The sequence below is a fragment of the Oncorhynchus mykiss genome, chromosome 1 (genome assembly GCF_013265735.2).
Source record: "Oncorhynchus mykiss isolate Arlee chromosome 1, USDA_OmykA_1.1, whole genome shotgun sequence".
Lineage (NCBI taxonomy): Eukaryota > Metazoa > Chordata > Actinopteri > Salmoniformes > Salmonidae > Oncorhynchus > Oncorhynchus mykiss.
In genome coordinates this window covers 53,073,418-53,099,909 of record NC_048565.1, presented here as the reverse complement: position 1 = coordinate 53,099,909, position 26,492 = coordinate 53,073,418, and the positions used below count along the sequence as shown (strand labels likewise).

The following is a 26,492-nucleotide window of genomic DNA, read 5'->3' as shown; positions in this document are numbered from 1 at the left end:
GTTGGGTTCTGTATGCATCCTAAATTAACAGCCAGTGAACACCTTCGACTTGGAATATATGGCTTTTACTTAGCTTGGTTGGGATCATTTCAGGAATCACTTGACGCTCTACCTATAAAAAAATGTTTCAACATTCATAGGCCCACACCCTGTGATATAATCCAGTGCTGCTTTATGTGTTGGTTCAGTTCATAGGTTGTGGTAAAGAAAGATTACCAATGTTAGTCAGGAAAGGCTCTCCCACTTTGGGTAATAATTAGGCTTGGGAGGTATCCCGTACATCCCATATACCGGGGAGTATGAAATATACATTTTTGGTATTGAAAATAATAGTCTATGCCACTGCTTAGAACTAATTGAACTATGTAAGACGTGCCAAATAAATTATCTCCAGCTCAAGTTGCCAGCTATGCATTTTGTTTGCTAACCTGCTAGCTAAATGGCTAGGTTGCAAGAGAAAGCTTTGTTACAGCAGAGACAATCAATCCCCTATGGTATAGGAACGGTATTTTTTAAATTTTACCTTTATTTAAGGTAAAGGCTAGTGGAGAACAAGTTCTTACTTACAACTGCGACCTGGCCAAGATAAAGCAAATCAGTGCGACAAACAACAATGCAGAGTTACACATGGAATAAACAAACATACAGTCAATAAAACAATAGAAAAAGTATATATACAGTGTGTGCAAATGAAGTAGGATAAGGGAGGTAAGGCAATAAATAGGCCATAGTGGCAAAATAATTACAATATAGCAATTAAACACTGGAATGGTAGATGTGCAGAAGATGAATGTGCAAGTAGAGATACTGGGGTGCAAAGGAGCAAAATAAATAAAAGTATGGGGATGAGGTAGTTGGTTGGGCTATTTACAGATGGGCTATGTACAGGTCCAGTGATCTGTGAGCTGCTCTGACAGCTGGTGCTTAAATCTAGTAAGGGAGATATGAGTCTCCAGCTTCAGTGATTTTTGCAGTTTGTTCCAGTCATTGGCAGCGGAGAACTGGAAGGAAAGGCGGCCAAAGGAAGAATTGGGTTTGGGTGTGACCAGTGAGATATACCTGCGGTAGCGTGTGCTGCGATGGTGACCAGCGAGCTGAGATAAGGCGGGGCTTTACCTAGCAGGTATGACTATCTGGATACTGGCCAAACTTAGTTATAGTTCATGCTCCTTTCCCCAGGAGGGCTCTTGCACTCTCGTTTTATTTGGGGATGAAAAGTCGCAGTTTACATTGTGGAGTCGTGGACGAGCGCTTAACATTTCTGAGGAAGCGCAGACAAGCGAAACAGACATTTTCTGAGAATACCCAGACTATCCTGAATAGTGTTACTTGTTCTTCAAGAAAGCCATAGTAATTTAAAATTCCACTGAGTGCTGCTTCGACATGACCAAGAGAAAAAAACAAGTTGGAAGGGATCAGTTTGAGCAGGGCAAGGCACAGAAATCACTTATCTTGATCCATGAGTAGTTAGATTTGGGATGCAAGATGATTTGTAGATCAGTGATTCTGCCCAGTCCAACTGCAATGTAGCCTTGTCACTCTCAAACACAGAGAAAAACTCTTCTTTATCCCCCCTAACATCAGATCGCTGTCAAGTGTATAAAGGGTCTCCATCTCGCTTCTGATTCTCTTTCCAACCTGACAAGTCAGACGGGAAGGACCCAGCCAGGTATTGGTTGTCAGAGTGGATGAATAATTACTATCTCAGAATAGAAATACCACTCAACCAGAGATGCAGAAGCCACAGGGCTGTGTATTCTAGCCTCGGAGCAGAGGCAGTCAGATCACACAGGCATAGCAGTCTCTACATCACTCTCACTCCAGAAAAGGACCTGACAACAGGCACCAAGGAAATAGCCATGTCTGTTTCTGGTGTGATGTCTGCAAGTCTGTCTGCAAGTCTGTCTGGCCTATGTTCTGTGATATCTGACCAATTTCCATAGGCAGGGCAGGCTGCACCTCGAGTCACTCCGGCTATGAGCACACACACAGCTCTGTGATATCTCATCTAATTTCCATACAAGGTGCTGCTGCCTGCTGGAGGACCATCACAGTTGTCTATAATCAGTACATCAGTGCTCTGATGAAGGCCCCATTAAGATGTTTCCATCCCAGCATGAACTCCAATTCTGCCTCAATATGGCCTAATTTTCATTGTTGCATTTCCCCTGATGAAGACAGACGTGTCCAATCATGCTGTGAATAGGGCTCCATGTGGACAAGAGGCAGCCAGGGCCTGATGACAAGACCCGCCCCATTAGCTCCATAATCATATGGAGTGTCCCTGGTGACGGTGGTTATGGATGAGGAGGGATTCAAATTAGGCTGAGTCAGGGTGTGAACGTAGCGTGCCCACCGACTCGGCCCAGAGTAGATGAAAACACGTTTTTGGTAATGAAATTTCACTTCCTTATGTTATAAAACACATTTTACCAAGACAAATATAATTTCTTCATGTTTTGAATCGTTCAGTGGGGTCTTTCTCTAAACATATCATTAACATTCAGCATCTTAAAAAAAGTCTGATTTCGTAACCCAACACATCCGATAAGCACCGAGCTCTGTTGACAGAGCCGTGCCGCATCGAGTAAGCATCTTAAGGATTTTGCATGTTGTGGTGGTCTGCAAAGTCGTTTTCTTCAAATCGCAAAAAGAATGACAAACTAAATTAAATGTTAAAAGCTGTGAAAATCAAAAAAGCTTTCCATACGCTCAGTGCTCTGTTGACATTTCACAGAGTTATACTTGTTTTTGTGAGAAACATTTTTAAAAGAACAGGAATTCTTCATTAATATGAAAATATCACATAATATAGATAACAAATATAGATAGAGATAACAAGTTCAACGGTGAGCCTGTCAGTTAGCCTTAATTCTTGCACAGCTTTTCCATTTTCTTTCCTCTGGCCTCCATTGACTTAGTCAACTAAATTTTGGCCATCCTACAAAAAAGCAACAAAAAAAACTAAAGTAACTTAAGAACGGATTATGATAGGAGACGCAAGGTTTGAACCGATGGGTTTCTTAGAGGATAATAGACCATTTATCTTACGTATAGGTCACAAGATGAGTCTTTGATTGGACACTCTAGTGAATGGATTAATAAAGATCAGCAAATAGGAACCTGGTTTAGGCTGAAGCAAGTCAACTCTGGTCTGGCTGGAGGTAGAATGCAAATCTAGCATCGGGTGAAGAAGACTGTTGCAGGGGTATAGAAAGACTAGACTACAACCAGCTACTACAGACCAAGATACACTGAAGGCAGACCCAGATAAAACAAAAAGGTTCCTAGTCTGGTGTATTTATGGCTTAGAAAAGCCCCCCAAATAAAGAAAATAAGCTACTACGGTAGTTGTTAAAACCAGAGTAAACTGCTGTTTGAAAAGGGCCCTTAACAAATAAGTCTTCTAAAATTAAAAATAAGCAACGTCACAGAACCTCACTCGAGTCCAGTTATTTTTGTTTACAGTCTTCTGCTTAGATGGCGTCCCTCCAATGCTTCTTAAAACGGTCAGTCAACAACTGGCGAGCGAATTGCTGCTCGACTTAGGCCTCTGTCCAAGAGGGAAAGGTTACCCAGCCCACATGCCCTCCTGGCTCCTGATGCCCATCCAAAGCTGCTGCCCACATTCTCTGATTGGCCTGGATGTTTTTTCTGATGTTATTTTCTATATTGTATTTATTTTAGGGTTCAATCAGTTTTAATATTGCAGATAGAGTGTGGGTTGTATCAGTGTACAATTGAAGTCAGAAGTTTACATACACCTTAGCCAAATACATTTTAAATCAGTTTCACAATTCCAGACATTTAATCCTAGTAAAAATGCCCTGTTTTAGGCCAGTTAGGATCACCACTTTATTTTCAAGAATGTGAAATGTCAGAATAATAGAGAGAATGATTTATTTCAGCTTTTATTTCTTTCATCACATTCCTAGTGGGTCAGAAGTTTACATACACTCAATTAGTATTTGGTAGCATTGCCTTTAAATTGTTTAACTTGGGTCAAACATTTCAAGTGGTCTTCCACAAGCTTCCCACAATACGTTGGGTGAATTTTGGCCCATTCCTCCTGACAGAGCTGGTGTAACTGAGTCAGGTTTGTAGGCCTCCTTGCTCACACACACTTTCAGTTCTGCCCACAAATTTTCTATGGGATTGAGATCAGGGCTTTGTGATGGCCACTCCAATACCTTGACTTTGTTGTCCTTAAGCCATTTTGCCACAACTTCAGAAGTATGCTTGGGGTCATTGTCCATTTGGAAGACCCATTTGCGACCAAGCTTTAGCTTCCTGACGGATGTCTGTAGTTGCTTCAATATATCCACATAATTTCCCTCCTCGTGATGCCATCTATTTTGTGAAGTGCACCAGTCCCTCCTGCAGCAAAGCACCTCCACAACATGATGCTGCCACCCCCGTGCTTCACGGTTGGGATGGTGTTCTTCAGCTTGCAAGCCTCCCCCTTTTTCCTCCAAACATAACGATGATGGTCATTATGGCCAAACAGTTCTATTTTTGTTTCATCAGACCAGAGGACATTTCTCCAAAAAGTACGATCTTTGTCCCCATGTGCAGTTGCAAACCACTATCTGGATTTTTTTTAAATGGCAGTTTTGGAGCATTGGCTTCTTCCTTGCTGAGCGGCCTTTCAGGTTATGTCGATTATAGGACTTGTTTTACTGTGGATATATATACTTCTGTACCTGTTCTTCCAGCATCTTCACATGGTCCTTTGCTGTTGTTCTGGGATTGATTTGCACTTTTCGCACCAAAGTACATTCATCTCTAAGAGACAGAACGCGTCTCTTTCCTGAGCGGTATGATGGCTGCGTGGTCCCATTGTGTTTATACTTGCATACTATTGTTTGCACAGATGAACGTGGTACCTTTAGGCATTTAGAAATTGCTCCTAAGGATGAACCAGACTTGAAAGTCTACAGTGTTTTTTTCTGGGGTCTTGGCTGATTTAATTTCATTTCCCCATGATGACAAGCAAAGAGACAATGTGTTTTGAAGGTGGGCCTTGAAATACATCCACAGGTACACCCCAATTGACTCAAATTATGTCAATTAGCCTATCAGAAGCTTCTAACGCCATGACCCCATTTTCTGGAATTTTCCAAGCTGTTTAAAGGCACAGTCAACTTCGTGTATGTAAACTTCTGATCTACTGGAATTGTGATATAATTCACTGTAAGTTAAATAATCTGTCTGTAAACAATTGTTGGAAAAATCACTTGTGTCATGCACAAAGTAGACGTCCTAACCATCTTGCCAAAACTATAGTTTGTTAACAAGAAATTTGTGGAGTGGTTGAAAAAAATAGTTTTAAACTTCAACTGTAATTGTCTATCAATTTCCAATCTCCCCCCATATACACACACACAAAAATGTCTATATTTTTTTACCCTAATCCTACCATAAATGGATTAAAATAAAATGGACAACAATACATGTGCTTCTACTTACATCTAATACATACATGGCCACCTGAATGTTACTGCTTGAATACTGGTTCTGAGTCCCAATAATGTGTCATTTTCCCTGTAGTGTGCACGTGTAGTGTCCTGCTCATAAGGCACCAACGGAAAAAAACAAACTGAAACAGGGATGGACTGGGACTACCTCGACTTGTCTAATAATAAATGCTTATTGTAACTTTCCATTGCAAAATGTTTTACATTTTAGTCATTTAGTCACTCCAGAACGACGTAGTGCATTAATCTTAAAATAGCTAGGTAGGACAACCACATCTCAGTCATAGTAAGTACATTTTACCTCAATAAAGTAGCTATCGGGAAAGTCAGTGCTAGTAAAAGGGGGATAGTGTCAAGTGCGAGCACACAAATTACTTTTAAAAACATTTTCTTTTTTTACAGGGGGGGTACTCTTTGAAGAGGTAGAGTTTCAGATGTTTTCAGAAGATGGGCAGGGACTCACTCTGCTGTCCAACTTCAGCGGGAAGCTGATTCAGCCATTGGGGTGCCAGGACAGAGAAGGGCTTTAACTGGACTGAGCAGGAGCTGCCCTCCTGTAGGGGTGACCAGAGGTGGCAGAACTATGTTCTCACGTTGGGATGTACGGTTTGATCGCAGCCTGAACGTAGGGAGGGGCAGTTCCTCTTGCTTCTCCATAGGCGAGTCTTGTAGTGAATGCGAGCTTCAACTGGAAGCCAGTGGAGTCGCAGGGTGACATGGGAGAACTTGGGAAGGTTGAACACCAGGTGGGCTGCAGTGTTCTGGATAAGTTAAAGGGGTTTGATGGCACAAGCGGGGAGCCCAGCCAACAGCGTGTTGCAGTAGTCCAGGTGGGAGATGACAAGTGCCCGGATTAGGAACTACGCCGCTTCCTGAGTGAGGTAGGGTCGTACTCTACAGATGTTGTAGAGCATGAACCTACACAAGCGAGTCACTACTTTGATGTTTGCAGAGAATGACAGGCTGTTGTCCGGAGTTATGCCAAGTATCTTTGCTCTCTGGGAGGGGGACACCGTGGAGTTGTCAACTGTGATGGATGGAGAGGTCTTGGAGCAATCATGCCTTCCCAGAAAGGAAGATAAGCTCCGTCTTGTTGATGTGGAGCTTGAGGTGGTGGGTCAACATATCTGTCAGGCACGCAGAGATGCATGTCGCCATCTGGGTCTTAGAAGGTGAGAAGGAGAAAAGTAGTTGAGTGTCATCCGCATATCAATGATAGGAGAGACCATGTGAGGATATGATGAGTCGAGTGACGGTGTATAGAGAGAAGAGGGCCTAGAACCGAGCCCCGAGGGACAACAGTAGTGAGTACGTAGTGCAGACACAGATCCGCTCCACGTCACCTGCCAGGTAGGATGCAATCCAAGATTGTTCAGAGCCTGAGACACCCAGCCCTGAGAGGACGATCTGATGGATGAGAGCAAAGGACAGAGTCCGCTTTGGCAGTGCAGTGCCACAGAGGAAATCAGTCTCAGTTGAGTGACAAGTCTTGAAGCCTGACTAGGTACGGTCAAGAAGATCGTTCTGAGAGAGATAGCGAGAGAGTTGGTCAGACAGCAAACTCAAGTGCTTTTGAAAGAAAAGAAAGAAGGTTATGTAGTTTGACATCAGAGGGGTGGAGTGTTGGTTTCTTGAGGAGGGGAGCGACTCTGGAGTCAGAGGGGACGCAGCCAGTGATCAAGGATGAGTTGATGAGGGAAGTGAGAATGTTTCCAGAGATTGTATGGAGAAGAGAGGAGGGGATGGGATTGAGCATGCAGGTAGTTGGGCGGCCGGAACTCACTAGTAGCAGGATTTAATTTTCCGTTGCGTGCCCCAATCCTTAACACAACCCTGGACTGGCCGCTGATTTAGTGTTGCACGGTATACCAAAACGTTGGTACTTTTTGGATACTAGAACATGAAAAACAGTTCGGTACTAGAATGTATTACTTTCAGTACTTCTGTCAAATGTGTGTCACGTTGTCTACTGATTGAGGATCTGTATCAGCGCAGCCGATGTCCCCTTATAGTGCGAGAGCACCGTGCCTGCTGCACTTACTCCTTGCAAGCTCTAGCATGTCCTGAGGAACAACTGCACTCAGTCTGGGCCGCATCACCACTTATGCTGCACAGAAGTTAACACAATTGAATAATTCAACACGGCATGTGGAAATGTTGAAACTGATTGTTCACTCCTATTCTAGATAATCTTTGCTCGAGCCTCGAACTGAGTGTGTGAATGACATCATGGGTCTTAAAGAGAGACCACGCACACTTTTATAAAAGAGATTTTTTCTTCAATGCAAATATTGTTGATCAGTACAATAAATCCCAAATGAAAGGGGAACAGATTAGCATTTTCTGGCTGAATTCATGGGGCTATAGGTGAAAACCAAACTTAATGCATGCATACAATCCAATTGAATATTTATTCACCTGTATTGTAAATAGGCCCGGGCTACATCTGGATATAAACAGTTAATCAATAGACTAGAGATTTAACATACAAAATAAATGATGACATTGTATTAAGGTCGTTAGATATATTGTTTTTTACCAAAGTCAAATTGATTGGATAATTGATTTATCAAAAAAATCTAATGTAATGATATTGAACTCAAAAGATCTGTCTGGATCAAGTGCCATTCTGTGACTTTGGCTAATACGCCTTCTTTTTCACTTTGGTATCGAGTATCGTGACGAAGTAAAAAAAAAAAAAAAAAAAAAAAAAAAAAAAAAAAAAAAAGATTGTATTGCGACAATACCAAGCTGATTCCACTCAACTTGGACAGTATACCCTTCTTAACTTGTAGAGCATATGCATGCAATCTTCAACATTTTATTAGCAAGGCCTATAGCATGTGCCACTGCCACAGGGACGCTTCATACAACCTAACGTGATTTGGGGATTTACCTTGGTTGGCTGAAGTGGACTCGAAGTTTCAGTCGTGGTGGTTTACATTTTTCAAACTTTCAGCCCTCAAAATATAGCCTAGTCATGCACATTGATATTACACTGTATATCCTGTTCATGTGCTCTGTAGTATACCAGCCAACCAGGCGTGCTGTATATGGGTAAATAACTAGCTATCCCACTGTGTCAATTACAGAAACACCCCGGCGAATGCATCTGATCTTTGCTAAATAAACACGCCATGAGGCCAGCTGAGCGTGAAAGTCGACTACAATTACTGAATACTTTGTTGCGACCTCTAACCACACAAACAAAACTTGGAGGCGGCGTTGGAAGAGGAAAAAAACAGCGAGAAATAGGGTCGAAGAAGATGAATGCCCATGTAGTTTGCCTCAAACCACACCACACAACTTGGGGAGGACAAATGAGAGAGCGGTGGATATGTACATTAGGCCTATGTAGTTTGTTGCGACCTCTACTCAAACCAAACTTGGGGAACTAGGAAGAAAGGAGACAGTGTGAAGAAAGACATAGACATGGGCCTAGTATTTTGTAGCAACCTCAAACCACACTTGGACAAACTTGGTAGAGTAGGAGGAAAGGAGAGGAGTGAAGATGTAGACCTAGGCCCATGTATGTAGTTCAGACCCAAGCTTCTTATTTTAAATCCTTTGCATGTGTTGGAGAAATTGTCAGCTATCTTACAAGTCAAAAAGGCCAAAGATGAGAGAGCCACGGTGCTGTATGCCCTGTGAATGCCAGGCCACCATACTAGACAGTGTCTGAAGGGAGGGGAACAGATTCTTATTTAATTAAACATAGTTCCATGGCGCATTGACACACCAGCAGCAGGAAGTGGTAGAACAGGTGACAAACCCCTCCCAGTCTTCAACATCGGTCTACATGGCTCACGCAGGAGATGATTGTGGACTACAGAAAAAAGAGGACCGAACACATTCCCCTTCTCATCGACGGGGCTGTAGTGGAGCAAGTTTGAGAGCTTAAAGTTCCAAGCACAACAAGACTGTCGCGAAGAGAGCATTATAAAAACTATTCCCCCTCGGGAGACTGAAAGGATTTGGCATGGGCTCTAAGATCCTCAAAAGGTTGTACAGCAGCACCATCGAGAGCATCCTCCTGACTGGTTGCCTCACTGCCTGGTATGGCAACTGCTCAGCCTCCGACCGCAAGGCACTACAGAGGGTAGTACGTACGGCCCAGTATATCACTGGGGCAAAGCTTCCTGTCATCCAGGACCTCTATACCAGGTGGTGTCAGAGGAAGGTCCTAAAAATGGTTAAAGACTCCAGCCACCCTAGTCATAGACTGTTCTCTCTACTACCGCACGGCAAGGGGTACCAGAGAGCCAAGTCTAGGATCAATAGGCTTCTACACCGCTGCTACACTCTGTTGTTGTCATCTATGCATAGTCACTTTAATAACTCCACCTACATATTACCTCAATTACCTTGACTAAGCGGTGCCCCCGCACTTTGTACCGGTACCCCCCTGTATATAGTCTCGGGTCTCGCTATTGATATTTTACTGCTGCTCTTTAATTACTTGTTCATACATTTTTTTACTGCATTGTTGGTTAGGGTCTCGTAAGTAAGCACCACCTGTTGTATGCGGCACATGTGACGAAAAAAAAAATGGATTTGATCCCCACACACTATGCGAACAGCTGGCCCTCTCTCAGCCCCAAGAGTCAGTGCAAAGAGGCCACACTTTGCCCAGATCAGACAGCCACCCGACCCCTGTCAGTGTCCACAACAAAAGGATCACATCATCATCACAGTGTAGCCCAGATAACACCATGTGTGCGTTTCAAATAGCACCCTATTCCCTATATAGTGCACTACTTTTGGCCAGGGCCCATAGGGTAAAAGAAGAAGTGCTGAGCAAAAGTAGTACCCGGGCAAAAGTAGTGCACTAGGGTTACATTTGGGAGACTCCTCATCTCAGTGTTCGTTGCCAAAGGATCAAACTTAAGCCCAGATATTCACTATCTTCTATCAGAGGCTCAATCAATCACAGAACACACACACACACTAGTTAGGTAGAAATTGTCACCTTTGTGTGCATGCGCGTCCAAAGCCAAAAGATATGATGAATGCAAGGAATCCTTCCAGTCCCAAACCACCCCAAGCCTTTAGACCAGGAGTGTCAAATATGGTCCATGGAAAATAATGGACATGCATTGAAACAGTTTCTTGATTGTGCCCGTCTTGCCAAAAAATCACCTAAATTAAAGCTAGACAGTCAGGGAGTATCAAAGTTCCCCATCCATCATTTTTGCAATGATCTTTCGCAAATTTCGACGGCAAGAAAATATAACCAGTTTTCAGTGCGGCCCTACAGACCTCGTTGAAGACCAAATGCTGCCACTAGGTCAAGATGAGCTTGACACCCTTGCTTTAGACTAATCACAATTAAATTTCCAGACAGCCATGATCACATTTTCCCTCGGTCAATCATCCCTTGTTGATATTAGCCCTTGTTGATATTACCAATAAGTTCACTGTTGGCTTTTCAATATGTGTATGTGATGGTGGGAAATGCATATCAAATGGATGAAGCTGCTACAGGATACTTGCTGTTGAACTCAACTAAGATGAGTGGTGAGTGATATGTCAATAAAGTAAATTGAATTGAAATGCTGGAATCACATTAACAAAAATATTGTTTATTATATTTACAAGATATTCAAGTGACCGCTCTAACAATGGAAATATAAATGCCTGGAAGGCAGGATGGAGGAGGGACCATTGGTGGGGCCATTCTAGCCAATGAGAGGGCAGATACGCTTGTGAACAACAGGCCATAGAGATAGGTAGAGGACTCATCTTTGTATATGTGCCATTATAGCGTCTGTGACAGCATGAGCAGCAACATTTAGGCCATCTCCATTTTAAAGTACAGATGTGACAAATTGCCCATTTAAACTGCAATTTATTTATACTTATTTATACACACATATATATACACATATATATATACACACACATACATATATATATATATACATACATACATACATACATACATACATACATATATATACATATATATATGTTTTCCATTAAAATTAGAAAATGATATAAAATTCCATGCGAATTCACAATGCAGCTGCCTGCAGCATCACCATCCCTTTCAGATGGTACTGTACAACAATTCCACCTTAGAAAGTTTGCATTTCCTTCTTATTTAACTTCTCAAAGTATTGCCATAAAGGACTTTGCTGCTGTCGCTTGCCTTTCTATGCCATTTTTCCAACTGTTTAAGACGATGACATAGTGGTGGTGTCTACTCAAAATATAAATGCTCGACTCCAATCATTTATTCCTCGATTCCCCTGGTGTCAACTTCCATTTCTGATTTTCAAGATTTGATTCTGCTAGGAATCAACTCCTAACTCCGTACTTCCGAGAACACAAAACACTCGCATCTGGCAAAATGACACCAACAGAGAGGGCTGACTCTCTTTTAGTCCTTAAGAAACTATGCAGTATTTAGTTTATGTATTGTTCCATTATTCCTGTACCCAAGAAGGCAAAGGTAACTGACCTAAATTACCATCGCCCCACCCCGCAGCACTCACTTCTGTCATCATGAAGTGCTTTGAGAGACTAGTCAAGGATCATATGACCTTACACCCTAGACCCATTTCAATTTGCTTACCGCCCCAATAGATCCACAGACGATGTAATCACCATCGCATTGCACAGTGCCCTATCCCATCTGGACAAGAGGGGTATGGAAGAATGCTGTTCATTGACTACAGCTCAAAATTCACCACCATAGTACCCTCCAAGCTCATCATTAATCTTGAGGCCTTGGGTCTCAACCCCACCCTGTGAAATTAGGTCCTGGACTTCCTGGATGGGTCATCCCCAGGTGGTGACGGTAGGAAACAACATCTCCACTTCACAGACTGAAATGGTCTGAAATGGTCCACCCACACAGACAGTGTGGTGAAGAAAACGCAAAAGCGGCTCTTCAACCTCAAGAGACTGATTTTTTTTTGGCTTGTCACCTAAAACTTTCACAGATGCACAATTAATAGCACCCTGTCAGGCTGTATCACGGCCTGGTACAGCAACTGCACCGCCCACAACCGCAAGGCTCTCCAGAGGGTGGTGCAGTGCGGCATGCACAACGCGTCACCGGGGGCAAACTACCTGCCCTCCAGGACACGTACAGCACCCGATGTCACAGGAAGGCCAAAAAGATCATCAAGGACAACAACCACCCAAAACACTGCCTGTTCACCCCTCTACCATCCAGAAGGCGAAGTCAGAACAGGTGCATCAAATCTGGAACCGAGAGACTGGAAAAACAGCTTCTATCTCAAGGCCATCAGACTGTTAAACAGCCACCACTAACATAGAGAGGCTGCTGCCAACATACAGACACAAATCACTAGTCACTTTAATAAATGGATCACGAGTGACTTCAATAATGCCACTTGAAGAATGTTTACTTTAATAACTTACATATCATACTCATCTCATATGTATATACTGCATTTTATACCATCTATTGCATCTTGCCTATGCCACTCTGTCATTGCTCATCTATACATTTGTATGTAAACTCAGCAAAAAAAGAAACATCCCCTTTTCAGGACCCTGTCTTTCAAAGATAATTTGAAAAATCCAAATAACTTCACAGATCTTCATTGTAAAGGGTTTAAACACTTGCTTGTTCTTGCATGCCTCGCAAATTCACTAAAGTAGCCTAAAGTTTGCCTCTTCCTCTCTGGTTTTATTTACAATTACACAACTTTCCCCAGGCCTTTATAGCATAACGGCTAGTTAGCCTATAACAAGGAAAATAATATGTTTTGTGATAACTGCACTGTGATTTTAAATTTGTGGAGACACAAAAAAAACATTGTTTTCAGTTAAGGGTTTTTCTTAACTTCTTCATTCACTGATTGCGCCAACTCAGGAATCCCCACACAGTTGACAAGTTTAAAATGGTGGATCCCTCAATGGCAATGTTTATGCTAAAACAGGTATATCAATGATGAGTCCTCTAGCTATCTCTATGACAACAGACACAACTATGAAATAAAGCAATTTACCCTAAAACGACTTTAATGCCACGTGCGTCCACGTATATAAATCCATTCGTAACAACTTAACCATTAAGAAACTAATATTCGATCAAAGAAGCTTCATGTTGCAAGTTAGCAATTACATTTTTTGTTGGCCGTATTCGACAAGCTCGTTGACCTTCATACATACATTTTCGTGGACAGACCTGGGGCGGAGTAAAACCTCTCGCTTCACCTCTTCCTCTCACATGAACATGCATAAATCCATCATCCAACAACAGCTGCGAGTTGGACAGGTCAGGGGTCGAAAGATTTCCCATGAGCATTATGACAAACGTATTCGTTGCCACTACAAAAAAAATGTATTCCGTCTTGCATGGAAAAAGGAAACTGGTGAGAATGCTTCCCGTCTGTCCTTATCTAGTAGGAAAGCATATTATTTGTCAGTCACCGTGTTTTAATGCAAATCCATTGATCAGCCCATTTTATAATCACTATCTGGGCAAAGGATTTGTTGTAAAAGGTTTACGTTTGTAGCCTATGTATGTTTCGTGAACTTAACTACAGAGCCAAGCCCATATGTAGATATAGCTAGGGGGATTTCGGAGTTAATTAACTGACTAGCAACGTAGAGCCTTGAGCTTCATACCCTATCTATGGGTGTGAGTTGAAATCCACTCACGGTAAGCCGAATTAGCCTAGGGGGCATTTCTGAAAACAACGTCTGTGTTGACTGGCTTCCTTTGCTAACAAATCTATGTGGCGGTCACACGATTTTCATTAAAATTGCTCAACAACAAAAAAAAATGTACCACGTGTTCCTGCAAGCTACCCTACACGAACCTCCATTACGGGAAATCGATTTGTTAACGGGGAAACTAGCTACAAAGACGTAGCAAACTGCCTCGTCGTAAAACACGCAGAGTACAAACGCAAGAAATACTCCCCCCCCCCCCCCCCGCCCCCCGCAAAAAAAAAAACGTTTTACGTCAACTGTTACATTACATAGCGACTGATGTGCAACGCTTGCCATCAAAAGCGTGGCAACGGGTAGTAACATTGTTAGTTGGAAGTAATTTTCTGTCATGACCTACCCGAACCGACGACTCCGTTGCTGTTCTGCTCAAGCAAGCAGCATAAAAAAAAACAAAGGGCGGCTGCCTCGTGTGCACGTTTCTCCCGCTCGCACAGTAAACACACAAGCAACCCCAGCTTGTATAAACTTTACAATGACGAGCCCGATAATGTCTGCAACGTTTTAACTCCGGAAGCAAATGTCACTTGACTAGCATTTCCTTAGCTAAACCGTAAAAACATCTCAGTGAACTACCGTATAACGTTGTCGAGCTTATAGTACCTTTAGCCTTCTAACTCAAAACCGTGTCGATATGTGTGGCGCGTTGGACGCGACTTCATGTGCGGGGCGTTCTACATTTTATCTGCAAATTCATAAAAAAAATGTTGACAAATACATGACGGTTATGATTAGAGTCTTAAAAACCATGAATTTGCTACTTACTTTGTGTCTTCCGAGCTCATCATCAACCGGCTTTCGACTGTCCTATCCGGAAGAAAATCCAGACCACTGTATGCCGAAGTCATGTTAACGAGCTACGGTATAAGCCACCACGCCGTCGTCTTTCAACAATGAAAGTAACGGCTTCGAGATTCAACTGCTGCGCGACCACAAAACGGAGCCAGGGAGAGGGGGGGGCCTTCTACTCTAAGCAGCAGAATGCGAGTACTAAGTCTTCAGAAGCGATTGACATTCGTCTTCTGCATCCCCCAGCTCATTTCTCCTCCAATCGCCAAATTGAAAAAGAAACTACATGCGAGCTGTCAACTGCAAGAGAGAGAGGCGTGACTACCTCTGTTCCCTGTCAAGTATGTAAAAACATTTTTGACTAGGCTGGGGTTCCAGTTATTTTTGTTTGCACGTCCATATAATCCATACTTTATTTGACTATTTATTGTCAGTCTATTTGAAGTAGGCAGCAGTTTACACAAGTCTATTGGTACTTTAACCACCCATGGCTCAATCTGACCTAAACGATATGCTTGTGAAATATGGCAGGTGTTGATGGAAGGAAAAGGAGATCCCAACTACAGACTACAACAGAACCAAGACAGACAAAAACAGAACGAGATGGATGTTTATATGTAACAAAAAAGCTGTCAAAACAAAAACAGCTATTTTTGTACCCTGAAGAGGGTGAATGGGTTAACAAAAAAAGGGGGGGGAAAGAGATGGACATTTTGTGAGGGGTAAGAGATTATCAGAGAAAGGAAAATTATATAGCGAGCCTTACCCAACCCCATTTCTTGAACCTTGACTACAGACCCAATAGGCCAATACCATTTGCTAGAGAGGTAAGAGATTATCAGAGAAAGGAAAATGATAGGCTATGGCAACCCCATTCCACGAGTCCTTAGCTCAAGCACTTGGCTATTATTGAACCAGTCAAGTAGTAATAGGAAATCCCCTTTCTATAATACTCCTCTCCAATAATTCAAATGAAATACTCCAAATGTTTTGTTAATCCGAGTCCCACCCTATTAGTGTCTGGGCCAGTATTCAAAAAGCTTGTCAGAGTTGGAGTGCTGGTCTAGGATCAGGTCGCCCCTGTACAAATTATATTAATTTGTATCTAAAAGACAAAAGGATCCTATATCAGCGCTACTACACCGAGACTCTTTGTGAATATTGGCCAAGAAGAAAAGATCATTAAAATACTGTTTTTTTCCCCCCAGTCATCCTGAGTTTTGTATGTGTCCCAAATGGCACCCTATTCCCTATGTAGTGCACTTCTTTTGGCCAGAGTCCAGCTTGCCATTTGGGACATAACCCATGCTTCTATACGGGTCACAGGTCATGTTCCCCTTTTGTGGTATTGCTGTTGTTTTCTTGGGGAGGGGGCTGTCTTTCTTTGTTGAACTCGACTTGATGGGTGAGGTTTCCCTATACAAACCCCCATCGAGGGGGGGACAGATCACAATTGTCAAGTACTGTTTGTACCACAGCAGAGCAGAACAGGCACCAAATGGATGAAAACAGACTGAAACAGAGAGGGAAGGACTAGCTGAATTGTTTAATAAGAAATGCTTGTTTTTTGCTTTCCGTTGCAAAACATTTCGCTACGTTGTGCCCTAATGAATACAACCCGTAGCAGAGAGGGGCTGATGGCTGGACTGGAATGGTTCATTCTAGCACTCACAGCAGCTGCACATTCATAACCCCCTAAAATATTATTGGGAGTCTCTCACCAAGTTTCAAATTTCAAGTTTTATTAGTCATACGGGATACACATGGTATACGTCGTCCAACAAAATTCCTACTTGCAGGTTCCTTCTGCAGACTCACTGATAATAAATATCCTATTTGTGAAATCCCGGTTAATCCTTGTATCCAAAGCAATTTTCAAGGCAGACTACAGTGCAGATTGTGTTGATTTTAGCGTTTCAAAGTGTTACATACATACAATATGACTGTGACCTATTTTACCATATAGGCTACATTCAGACAGGCACATAGTCTATTATGAACGCCCATTAGGATTTAGGGGCTGGGCTGCTATAAAAAGCATCTTATCAAAGCATCTTTTGGTTCAGATATTATGTTGGAATGTTACGCATTTGGACTCTAATCTGATATTACTATCTCACACAACATCAAAGTATGTGTGAGCTTTAGACTAGGCTATAATTGTGTTTAATCATTTTAGATCTCCGAAAATCTCTCTAAGAAGATACATTGCAAGAGGGACATGACAGCCCCCTTGTCTGGCCATTTTAAATGACAGCCCCCTTCTCTTGTGGTGGTTATTCGTCTTATGGAACCAGACAAGTAAGTCTCTGAATATTACATCTAGTCTGGCATATGAGATTAGTTGGGTAGCCTACAGTACATCACAGTTCCCAATTGTACACTAAATGACCCATCTATTTATGGAAGAAAGTATAAAACATATTGTGCTGGAATATTAAAAAATAAATACTATTTTATTGTTGCAATGGAACCATGTTTCTTGGAATGGATTGTATAGTTAGTTATTGGTTGCCGCCTCTTGACGTTAGCCTCACATGTTTAACCTCTCAGATTATTACTATCGTAATCCTATGGTAATCTCTACACGTACCATGCCTTCTTTGTTTACATCTTCCTGTTCTGTGGTATTCTTTTGCAACGTGGGACTATCTGGACGATCCCTGCCCCCTACAAATCAATTCATCTAGCATTTGACTTGCACCCCTTCTTAACCAATGGTGAAGCGGGTCAAGTAAAAATAGGCCAACTGTACAGAGCAACCCAAATGGGTTACATCATCTATGTTTGTATATGTATCGTCATGAACTTGCTGCCTGCCTATCTGCCTGGCTGACATCATTTCTCCCAGCTCTGAAAGCACTTGCAGAATGGCGACCAACTGAATGGAGCTGGTGCTCTCAAAATGGAGAAGGAGTGGGAGAAGATCTGTGTATGACTCAATGTTCTAATCTGAAAATAAATGCAGATTTTTTGTTATAGCTCGGCTGGCTGCTATGTTGGTTAACACTAACCTTATCAGATTAGTTTGAGTTAGGTTTTCGGTGCTGGTAATACTGGTTTATGCAAATGTCTTATTGGATGATGTAAATGTTTCTGTGCCCTGCAGTAGATTTGCAGTTTATATTGGTTTTGTCTGAAGGTGTTAGGGCAAGGCCTGGATGGATGGACTTGTTCGCACCACTGTCCTCTTCAGTGGCCTCTCTTTCATACAGTGGTAGATCCCTGTCCCTGCATCACTGACTGACAGAGACCCATTTCTTCATATTTTAATTGTGAGGGAAGGTCACGCCTATTTTAATTTATTTCTTCAACTTCTTTTCATTTCAGGGAGACGCAACTTTCCCGATCCCTGTGGACCAATACATCAGTATTGTGTATTCACAATACATTGGTTTTGAGTCATGTAATATAAGAAGGTAAATGTATTTATTCACATTTGATTTGATGATAACTTCAATCAACAGGATCAATATGCGAGTTTGTGAAGATGACTGAAGGGGGTGGATTTTGGGAAGGGGGGAGATTTTCCCCCAGATCACAAGATAGCTTGTATCTCTTTTCCTTTCAGTGAAAAACATACACATCACAAATCTACTCTAACCCACCATGGCATGAGAATGAATAGTTCAACTGAAAACAATGAATTGGTCCTATAACAATATCCGTTATTCACCACCACAGGGACAAATAATCATTATAAACACTGGCTAAAGCCCCAACCCCAACCACAACAAAAGCCAGCCAGGCTAGATCTGACTCATTCATTCTGAATGAGGGGCCAACCCAACATCCAAGGACAACGTACCTCAGAGATCCTAGGTCCTCATTCCTGACGGGGACACCGGCGGCGGAGGCAGAGGGGGGACAGCGCATGCCGTTGACGTATATGCTCTGCACCAGGGCTAGCTCCGACGAGTGTTCCAACATCGCACGGGACTCTTCCAGAAAAATCCACCTTCTTATGTGTGTTAAATGGACACTTCTCTTCTTCTCACTATTTCTCCCTCTCGCCTCTATCTGGGTAGCTTTTCTCTCTCTCTCTATTTCTCTCTCGCTCTCTCTGTTTTTCACTCCCGCCCCTCTTTCTCTCCTCAGATTTAGTGCAGTCGAGCGGCACACACCCCTTTTGCTGACTGGCGTAGCTGAAATAATCCTTTTTGACAGCTCATCGTGGGCTAATGCATTGTGCAGCCCGCGGCAGACCGGTTCGCAGGCTGCAAAGCTGCGGCCACAGTAGTACTCTTCCTCTAATTGACACCCATATTAGGAAGAGTCCAGGAAATTGGACACGGGTGATTTATTCCTACTGTCAGACTGGGCAGACTGGGATACATGGGGAAAATAAGGGGAAACGTCTGCAAAGTTTGCCAATGGATCTCTGGATCTGTTTCTTTCTCAGGTCCTGGGATTGAGTGGGTTGTGGAATGATCCCTGTTTCAATGTTTTGCATGTATTTGAATGCTTGGATACAGGAGAAATACAGGCCAAATGTAGGTCGATACCAGGTGTTGTTGTTACAAAGGAAATACTGTACATACAGACTAAACCTCAGGTACTGCACTTGTGGCAGGAATCATGGTGTGGTCCAACCAAAGTCTGTGTCAAGCAGGGGAATCAATCCAACAAGCAAAGCACCACACCCTTTTTAGAATAGATGCATGAATTTGTATGTAAAAAACTGGATTCTGAAGTGTCAAACTTCAAATGTTGAAATTATTTAAATGTTCTAACAACTCCATCTACTAACTCTGCAGTTACATGCAGATCTTTTGGTCGAGATTTAATCCGTGAAAACGCCAAATTATCCAGTCCAGTCATACCATCACTTTCTGAATAATCTTCTTTTGGACAGGAGGATGCGCATATGTCACATTCTTCACATTCCCTGGACTGACTGATGATAAACCAGAGGATGAGAAGAGGGAGGGGAGAGAGGTACAGGGAGCGACACAGAGAGGGGGTGATGGAGACCTTTGTGAGAGGGGGAGACCGAGCCAACCCTGTCTACCTCTATACCCTCTCTCCAACTACAGTACAGTATGTTCTCATTATTACACTGGTGCAGAGATGGATAGCATAGCTTGCTGTATGTTTAGTCAGTAAGAAAAAATTCTGGTAAGCATGGCTATCTTTTAATAAAGGAAGGATTACGCTAGTCTCCTCTCTCAGATGGCATTTTGTTTGCATGTTAAGCCTAACATGAACAGAAATCTCTCTGCAATACTTTGCTATATGAAATATAGCCCCAGGTTACGTTCCAAATGGCACCCTATTCCCATATAGTGCACTACTTTTGATCAGAGCCCTATAGGCCCTGGTCAAAAGTAGTGCACTACAAATGGAATAGGGTGCCATTTGGGATACACTCATTATCATATCCCATGGCAGTGTAGCATATTAGTTGTTTGACCATGTCAAATACTAGTGTGGTCAGTTGTTATATCTGTTTGTAGTATAGCCAACGGTTCTTCTAACGTGCGTCTATTGTCTTGTTTGGCATGACAACACACGGTAGAGACGTTGGCTATAGCACAAACAGATCTGGTAACTAGGCCAGTCAAATGCATTCTCAACTACTTCACATAAGACACACACACACACACACACACACACACACTTGAAGGGCAGTTTTACATAAAGTGTTGTCACAGACCCTGGAGCCATTGGCCACCATCAACTGACAACAGGAACCAAAACATGAAGAGGCATACCCTTATGTCGTTTCAAATTACTGCCCTAATTTGCATAGCTTATACACCTACAATAGAGTTACCAAAATTAAAAGTATGGCATGCAGTCAGATAATTTCCTGTTTATAACTTTATGTAGTTTAAAACTACTGCTTTAGTACCATAATTTGCATGGCAACTCATCATAGTCCATCCGGACTACACCACAGTGCTATCAAAGTGAAGAGTATGGCAGGAGTACAGTAGGCAGAGGAAATAAACTAGAAAATATTTCACTATGGCTTGCAGCCAGATGACTTCCTGTTGATGCGTATAGTTCCTCCTTTTATTCCAGGTACATAAAGAAACAACCTAGTGTTTCAGTCTTACAACTTTAAGATGAGATTTGCTCTGTAATATCCTTCTCGGACTCTGAGAGCCCAGGAGAAAATAAATCTAGGCCTCCGACCCCCATAGGCGTTCTCTCTTGCTCTCTTTCTCATTCTCTCTCTCTGACTTTAAGTAGGAAAGTCATTTGAAACAGGGTCATGTATGCTGTGCAGTACATGTGGGTGTGTGTGCTGCATGTGTGCCGAGCGGGTATCATAGGGGATAAGACTGACATGGTGAAGGGGATCCTCTGATCTGAGCGTAAATCCCTCTGGTTTCAGCCTTGCTCTTTCTTGCACACTTAGTTTCCGCTGACATAAATATTTTAACGCTGATGTTGAAACCCTAGCTAGTCTTTGTGATGTGTAGCTGCACCATATAAAGCAGAGAGCAACTAAAGTTATTGTGTTCTTGCACTAAGTGAACTTACAGTATCTCCTGAAATACCTCTGATCCAAGTGATACATTCAACAGTAGGCTTGATTCTAATGGACGAAAATTGATTTTGAAAGTGAAGCTGTATCTATTACAGAAACATTGAAGTTAAATTATTCAGGAACTAACATCCATTTCAAGGTAACACTTTCCAGAAGGTGAATAGAATCTGAAAGGGAAGACTGCACATCTGTAAACCAACCACATGTGCTAGGCTACTGAAAGACACGTGAAAGGGTTTGAGACCTCTTGTCTGTCAGTCTCTCTCTCACTCTTTCGTTCTCACTCACGTGCTCCCCATGACCCAAAGTGACAGGGTCGGTTTGTCTGGTGACTCAATGTTCACTAGCACTGCAGAAATACTTTTTTATGAAACCGGAAAACAACTACCAGGAACTTTCTACGGTCAGATTGTGAAACTGCTGCCTGTCTGTCTTGTTTTGTTGAAACCTCCATCCATTCTTTTGTGAAAATGAAACCTCCATCCATAGGCTTTGGTTCTGGGTGTTGGAGGTGTCTGATAGCTTTCATTGGGTAATCTCAAATCAAATTGCATTGGTCACATATACATACTTAGCAGATGTTATTGCGGGTGTAGCGAAATGCTTGTGTTCCTAGCTCTAACAGTGCAGTAGTATCTAATAGTGCAGTAGAATCTAAAAATTATTCACAATACACACATCTAAAAGAATGGAAATGGGTTGGTGCCCCCCCCTTGGGTTGTGCCGTGGCAGAGATCTTTGTGGGCTATACTCTGCCTTGTCTCAGGATGGTAAATTGGTGGTTGAAGATATCCCTCTAGTGGTGTGGGGGCTGTGCTTTGGCAAAGTGGATGGGATTATATCCTGCCTGTTTGGCCCTGTCCGGGGCTATCATCGGATGGGGCCACTGTGTCTCCTGACCCTTCCTGTCTCAGCCTCCAGTATTTATGCTGCAGTAGTTTGTGTTGGGGGGCTAGGGTTAGTCTGTTATATCTGGAGTATTTCTCCTGTCTTATCCGGTATCCTGTGTGAATTTAAGTATGCTCTCTCTAATTATCTCTATCGCTTTCTTTCTCTTTCTCGGAGGCCCTGAGTCCTAGGACCATGCCTCAGGACTACCTGGCCTGATGGCTCCTTGCTGTCCCCAGTCCACCTGGCTGTGCTGCTGCTCCAGTTTCAACTGTTCTGCCTGCGGCTATGGAACCCTGACCTGTTCACCGGACGTGCTACCTGTCTCAGACCTGCTGTTTTCAACTCTCTAGAGACAGCAGGAGTGGTAGAGATACTCTCAATGATCGGCTATGAAAAGCCAACTGACATTTACTCCTGAGGTGCTGACTTGTTGCACCCTCGACAACTACTGTGATTATTATTATTTGACCATGCTGGTCATTTATGAACATTTGAACATCTTGGCCATGTTCTGTTATAATCTCCACCCGGCACAGCCAGAAGAGGACTGGCCACCCCTCAGAGCCTGGTTCCTCTCTAGGTTTCTTCCTAGGTTTTGGCCTTTCTAGGGAGTTTTTCCTAGCCACCGTGCTTCTACACCTGCATTGCTTGCTGTTTGGGGTTTTAGGCTGGGTTTCTGTACAGCACTTTGATATATCAGCTGATGTGAGAAGGGCTATATAAATTTGATTTGGAAATATGAAATATTTGCATATTGAATCAAGCAATGTCGGAGTGGCATTGACTAAAATACAGTAGAATAGAATACAGTATATACATATGAGTTGAGTAAAGTAGTTTGTAAACATCATTAAAGTGACTAGTGTTCCATTATTAAAGTGGCCAGTGATTCCAAGTCTATCTATAGAGGGCAGCAGACTAAGGTGCAGGGTTGGGTAACTGGGTGGAAGCCGGCTAGTGATGGCTATTTACCAGTCTGATGGCCTTAAGATAGAAGCTGTTTTTCAGTCTCTCGGTCCCAGCTTTGATACACCTGTACTGACCTCGCCATCTGGTTGATAGCATGGTGAACAGGCTGTGGCTCGGGTGGTTGATGTCCTTGATGATCCTTCCTGAGACATAGGTGTCCTGCTGTAGGTGTCCTGGAGGGCAGATAGTTTGCCCCCGGTGATGCATTAGGCAGACCGCACCACCCTCTGGAGAGCCCTGCGGTTGCGGGCGGTGCAGTTGCCGTACCAGGCGGTAGGATGCTGTCAATTGTGCATCTGTAGAAATTTGTGAGGGTTTTAAGAGCCAAGCCAAATTTCTTCAGCCTCCTGAGATTGAAGAGGAGAGAGAGAGAGAGAGAGAGGGGGTGGAAGAAGTCTTAACCACCCAGCACCATAAGAGAAATCTGGCTAAGATTATCAACAGGACTAGGCAGTCATGTTCATCACGAGAGGAGATCATGTACCTGTCTACTGTCTCGTATATCACACCAGAGAGGATACAGTTTGCTTGTAAAAAAGGATTTGCACGACATTTACATTATTACTACATTAGCAGGGAAGAGCTTGTATAAGTCCAGTTTAATTTCAAACGCCAAACTTGTGCACAAAATGTTTGCTTGCACTTAACTCTGTACATATAATGCTTCATGGCTTTTTATGAGTATGTATGAGCCTACCACACTTTCTTACAAAGGCTGTTGTATAAACTTTGTTACATATTGAAATATTTGTGTAATGTTGAATGAATGCATTGTGTTGCATAACCTGATAAAGCTAGCAGAGAGCCATGAAAGCACATTTTTATTTTTCTGTACAAACCACCTTAGGTCATTAATGAGCTTATTTTGCATGTGCAATAGGACACTTTTTACTTCTCTTTTTCCAAGGCCAGTCCCCTTTCACTTCCTCCTTGATTTCTTCACATCAGACAACCTCGTGTGTCTCTTCTCCATTGAGGGCCAGCTGTGTCACACACACACTTTCTCTATCTCATAATGTTCTCTAAAGGCCTATGTGCAGCATTACATTATTAGCTCTCACCTTCACTACCCACCCAGCCACCCACACAACACAACACAGCCCAAGCATGACAGTATAATGCATCAGTTCTGCTTCCGGGCCTGGCCAAAATAGTCAGTTTACTGTGAAAATTTCATCAAGATGAAGAGCCCACATCATCTGACTCAACTGGTCTAAAATAGACCAAGATGAAACGCCCAGCGTGCGATGTACCAAGCTGTGACAGGCAGCAGAAACATATACTGTAGCGAGTTTTCTCCTTAAAGGTGTAAATTAATCTGCAATAGTTGGTTATTTCATTGAACAGCTGTAACTATTGCAGATTACACCTTTAATAATGAATTAAATGTATGCCCATTTGGAATACAGATTGTGGCTTCAAATACCTTCAAGATGTAACAGACAGCAGAAACTAATATTGTAGCTTCTTGAAGGTGCAATCTGTGATAGTTCCCGCTGTTCAATGGTTATTTAAATTAATGATATATTATATACCCACTGGAGTACAGATTGTAGCTTTAAATACCATCACGATGCAAGTTACAAACTAAGTGCCTCCCAACTCATGGAGTGACAGAAAATTAAAATATTGCCTGTTACTATGGAGATTAGTTCCCATGCTGTTACTATTCTTATTATTTGCACAGATACTCTTATACACTGTACATAAGTGAGTGAGTGATAAGTGGTCTGGAGCTCAAAAACAAACAGCAACATGCTTTCTTCCTATACAGACTGCAAAACAGAAACCTCAATTCTATTTTTAATAACACCAATCCCTGGGTGTGAGCAAATTATTTTGTGATCTCTGGAAGTGTTTTTTTTTGTTAGTTTTTTTGCTGTTCAATCAAACTTTGCGCTCAGCATTTTACCTACAGGCAGAAAAGCAACAAAATATTCCTCTGCATGATGTAGGCCTCATTATAAACCAATCAGAAATCAATTTACTAGTCTATTATCAATCCCATAGCACCTGTGGTTTGTTGCGTCATGGGGGAACAAGACAGACACTTCAAAAGCAAGTGGACTGTCATGATTACAGTTCAAAGGCAGTAAATGGAGTTCCTTCCAGTTTCTACATTCAGTATTTGGGAGTATATGCTTTTTGATGAGCATGCTGTGAGCAAAATGAATTCCACTTCGTCATGCACCAGAATCCAAAACATTGTATAAGAGCTTTTCTCTCATGTCTTCTTGGCATGTGAAGATAGATACCTGCTAGTTCCTGCATTAAGAATGACACCATGTGGTCATATGGAGAAATGCAAAATCTGAAGAATTGCTGTGTAACGGTACATAACTGTGCTGCATATTGCCTGACAGGAAACCATGAAATGGGCAAAATGTTCACATACACCCACCATATACCCTGCTCTTATACTTTTTACTCTTATCTATCCTGATGCCTAGTCACTTCTCCCCTGCCTACATGTACATATCTACCTCAATTACCACGTATCCCTGCAACTTGATACTGTATGGTACTGCTGTATATAGCTTCCTTCTTATTTTTTTATTCTTATTTAACTCTGCATCATTGGGAAAGAGCTTCTAAGTAAGCATTAAGCATTTCCCTGTTGTATTCGGCACATGTGATGAATTCAATTCGATTTCATTTTGTGTATTACCACACCAGGAAGACATTACTACTTAAACATTCTGAACTAAGCTTTACTATAACATCCTACCTACCTTAGGCTTTTTAAGCATTATAATAAGAAATGATAAAGGTTCATACAGGTTTATAACAAGAGATAAAGCATTACACCAGTTGGCTTTAAGTAAAGTAAAATGTTACCGGAGAGTATACTCAAACATTCTACACTAGGCTTTAGGCCTACTCGAACATTCTACACTAGGCTTTAGGCCTACTCGAACATTCTACACTAGGCTTTAGGCCTACTCGAACATTCTGCACTAGGCTTTAGGCCTACTCGAACATTCTACACTAGGCTTTAGGCCTACTCGAACATTCTGCACTAGGCTTTAGGCCTACTCGAACATTCTGCACTAGGCTTTAGGCCTACTCGAACATTCTACACTAGGCTTTAGGCCTACTCGAACATTCTACACTAGGCTTTAGGCCTACTCGAACATTCTGCACTAGGCTTTAGG

At 42.4% G+C, this 26,492-nt stretch overlaps 1 protein-coding gene and 1 long non-coding RNA gene across 14 annotated transcripts in view; one reads left to right on the top strand and one right to left on the bottom strand.

The window, feature by feature from the left end:
• The window catches only part of LOC110524948 (CUGBP Elav-like family member 2), a 68,717-nt gene extending 49,780 nt beyond the window's left edge, over nt 1-18,937 (bottom strand). For 10 of the 13 annotated variants that reach the window (XR_005052076.1, XR_005052079.1, XR_005052078.1 and 7 more), the window contains exon 1: nt 18,787-18,937. Coding sequence is in view for 2 of the 13 variants with exons in the window: in XM_021604911.2 (XP_021460586.1) it covers nt 18,787-18,908 (122 nt within the window). In the remaining 11 variants the exon portion in view is untranslated. Of the gene's footprint in view, nt 1-13,625; nt 14,294-14,529; nt 14,652-14,954; nt 15,251-18,786 lie in introns of those variants that run through there. The other 3 variants (XR_005052085.1, XR_005052087.1, XR_005052088.1) reach the window with 3 other exon arrangements.
• On the top strand, nt 15,187-22,252 carry LOC110524998. Its single transcript, XR_005052089.1, has 3 exons — nt 15,187-15,319; nt 18,309-18,944; nt 19,834-22,252. It is a non-coding gene; the product is annotated as an uncharacterized LOC110524998 (long non-coding RNA).
• The last annotated feature ends 4,240 nt before the right edge of the window (nt 22,253-26,492 follow it).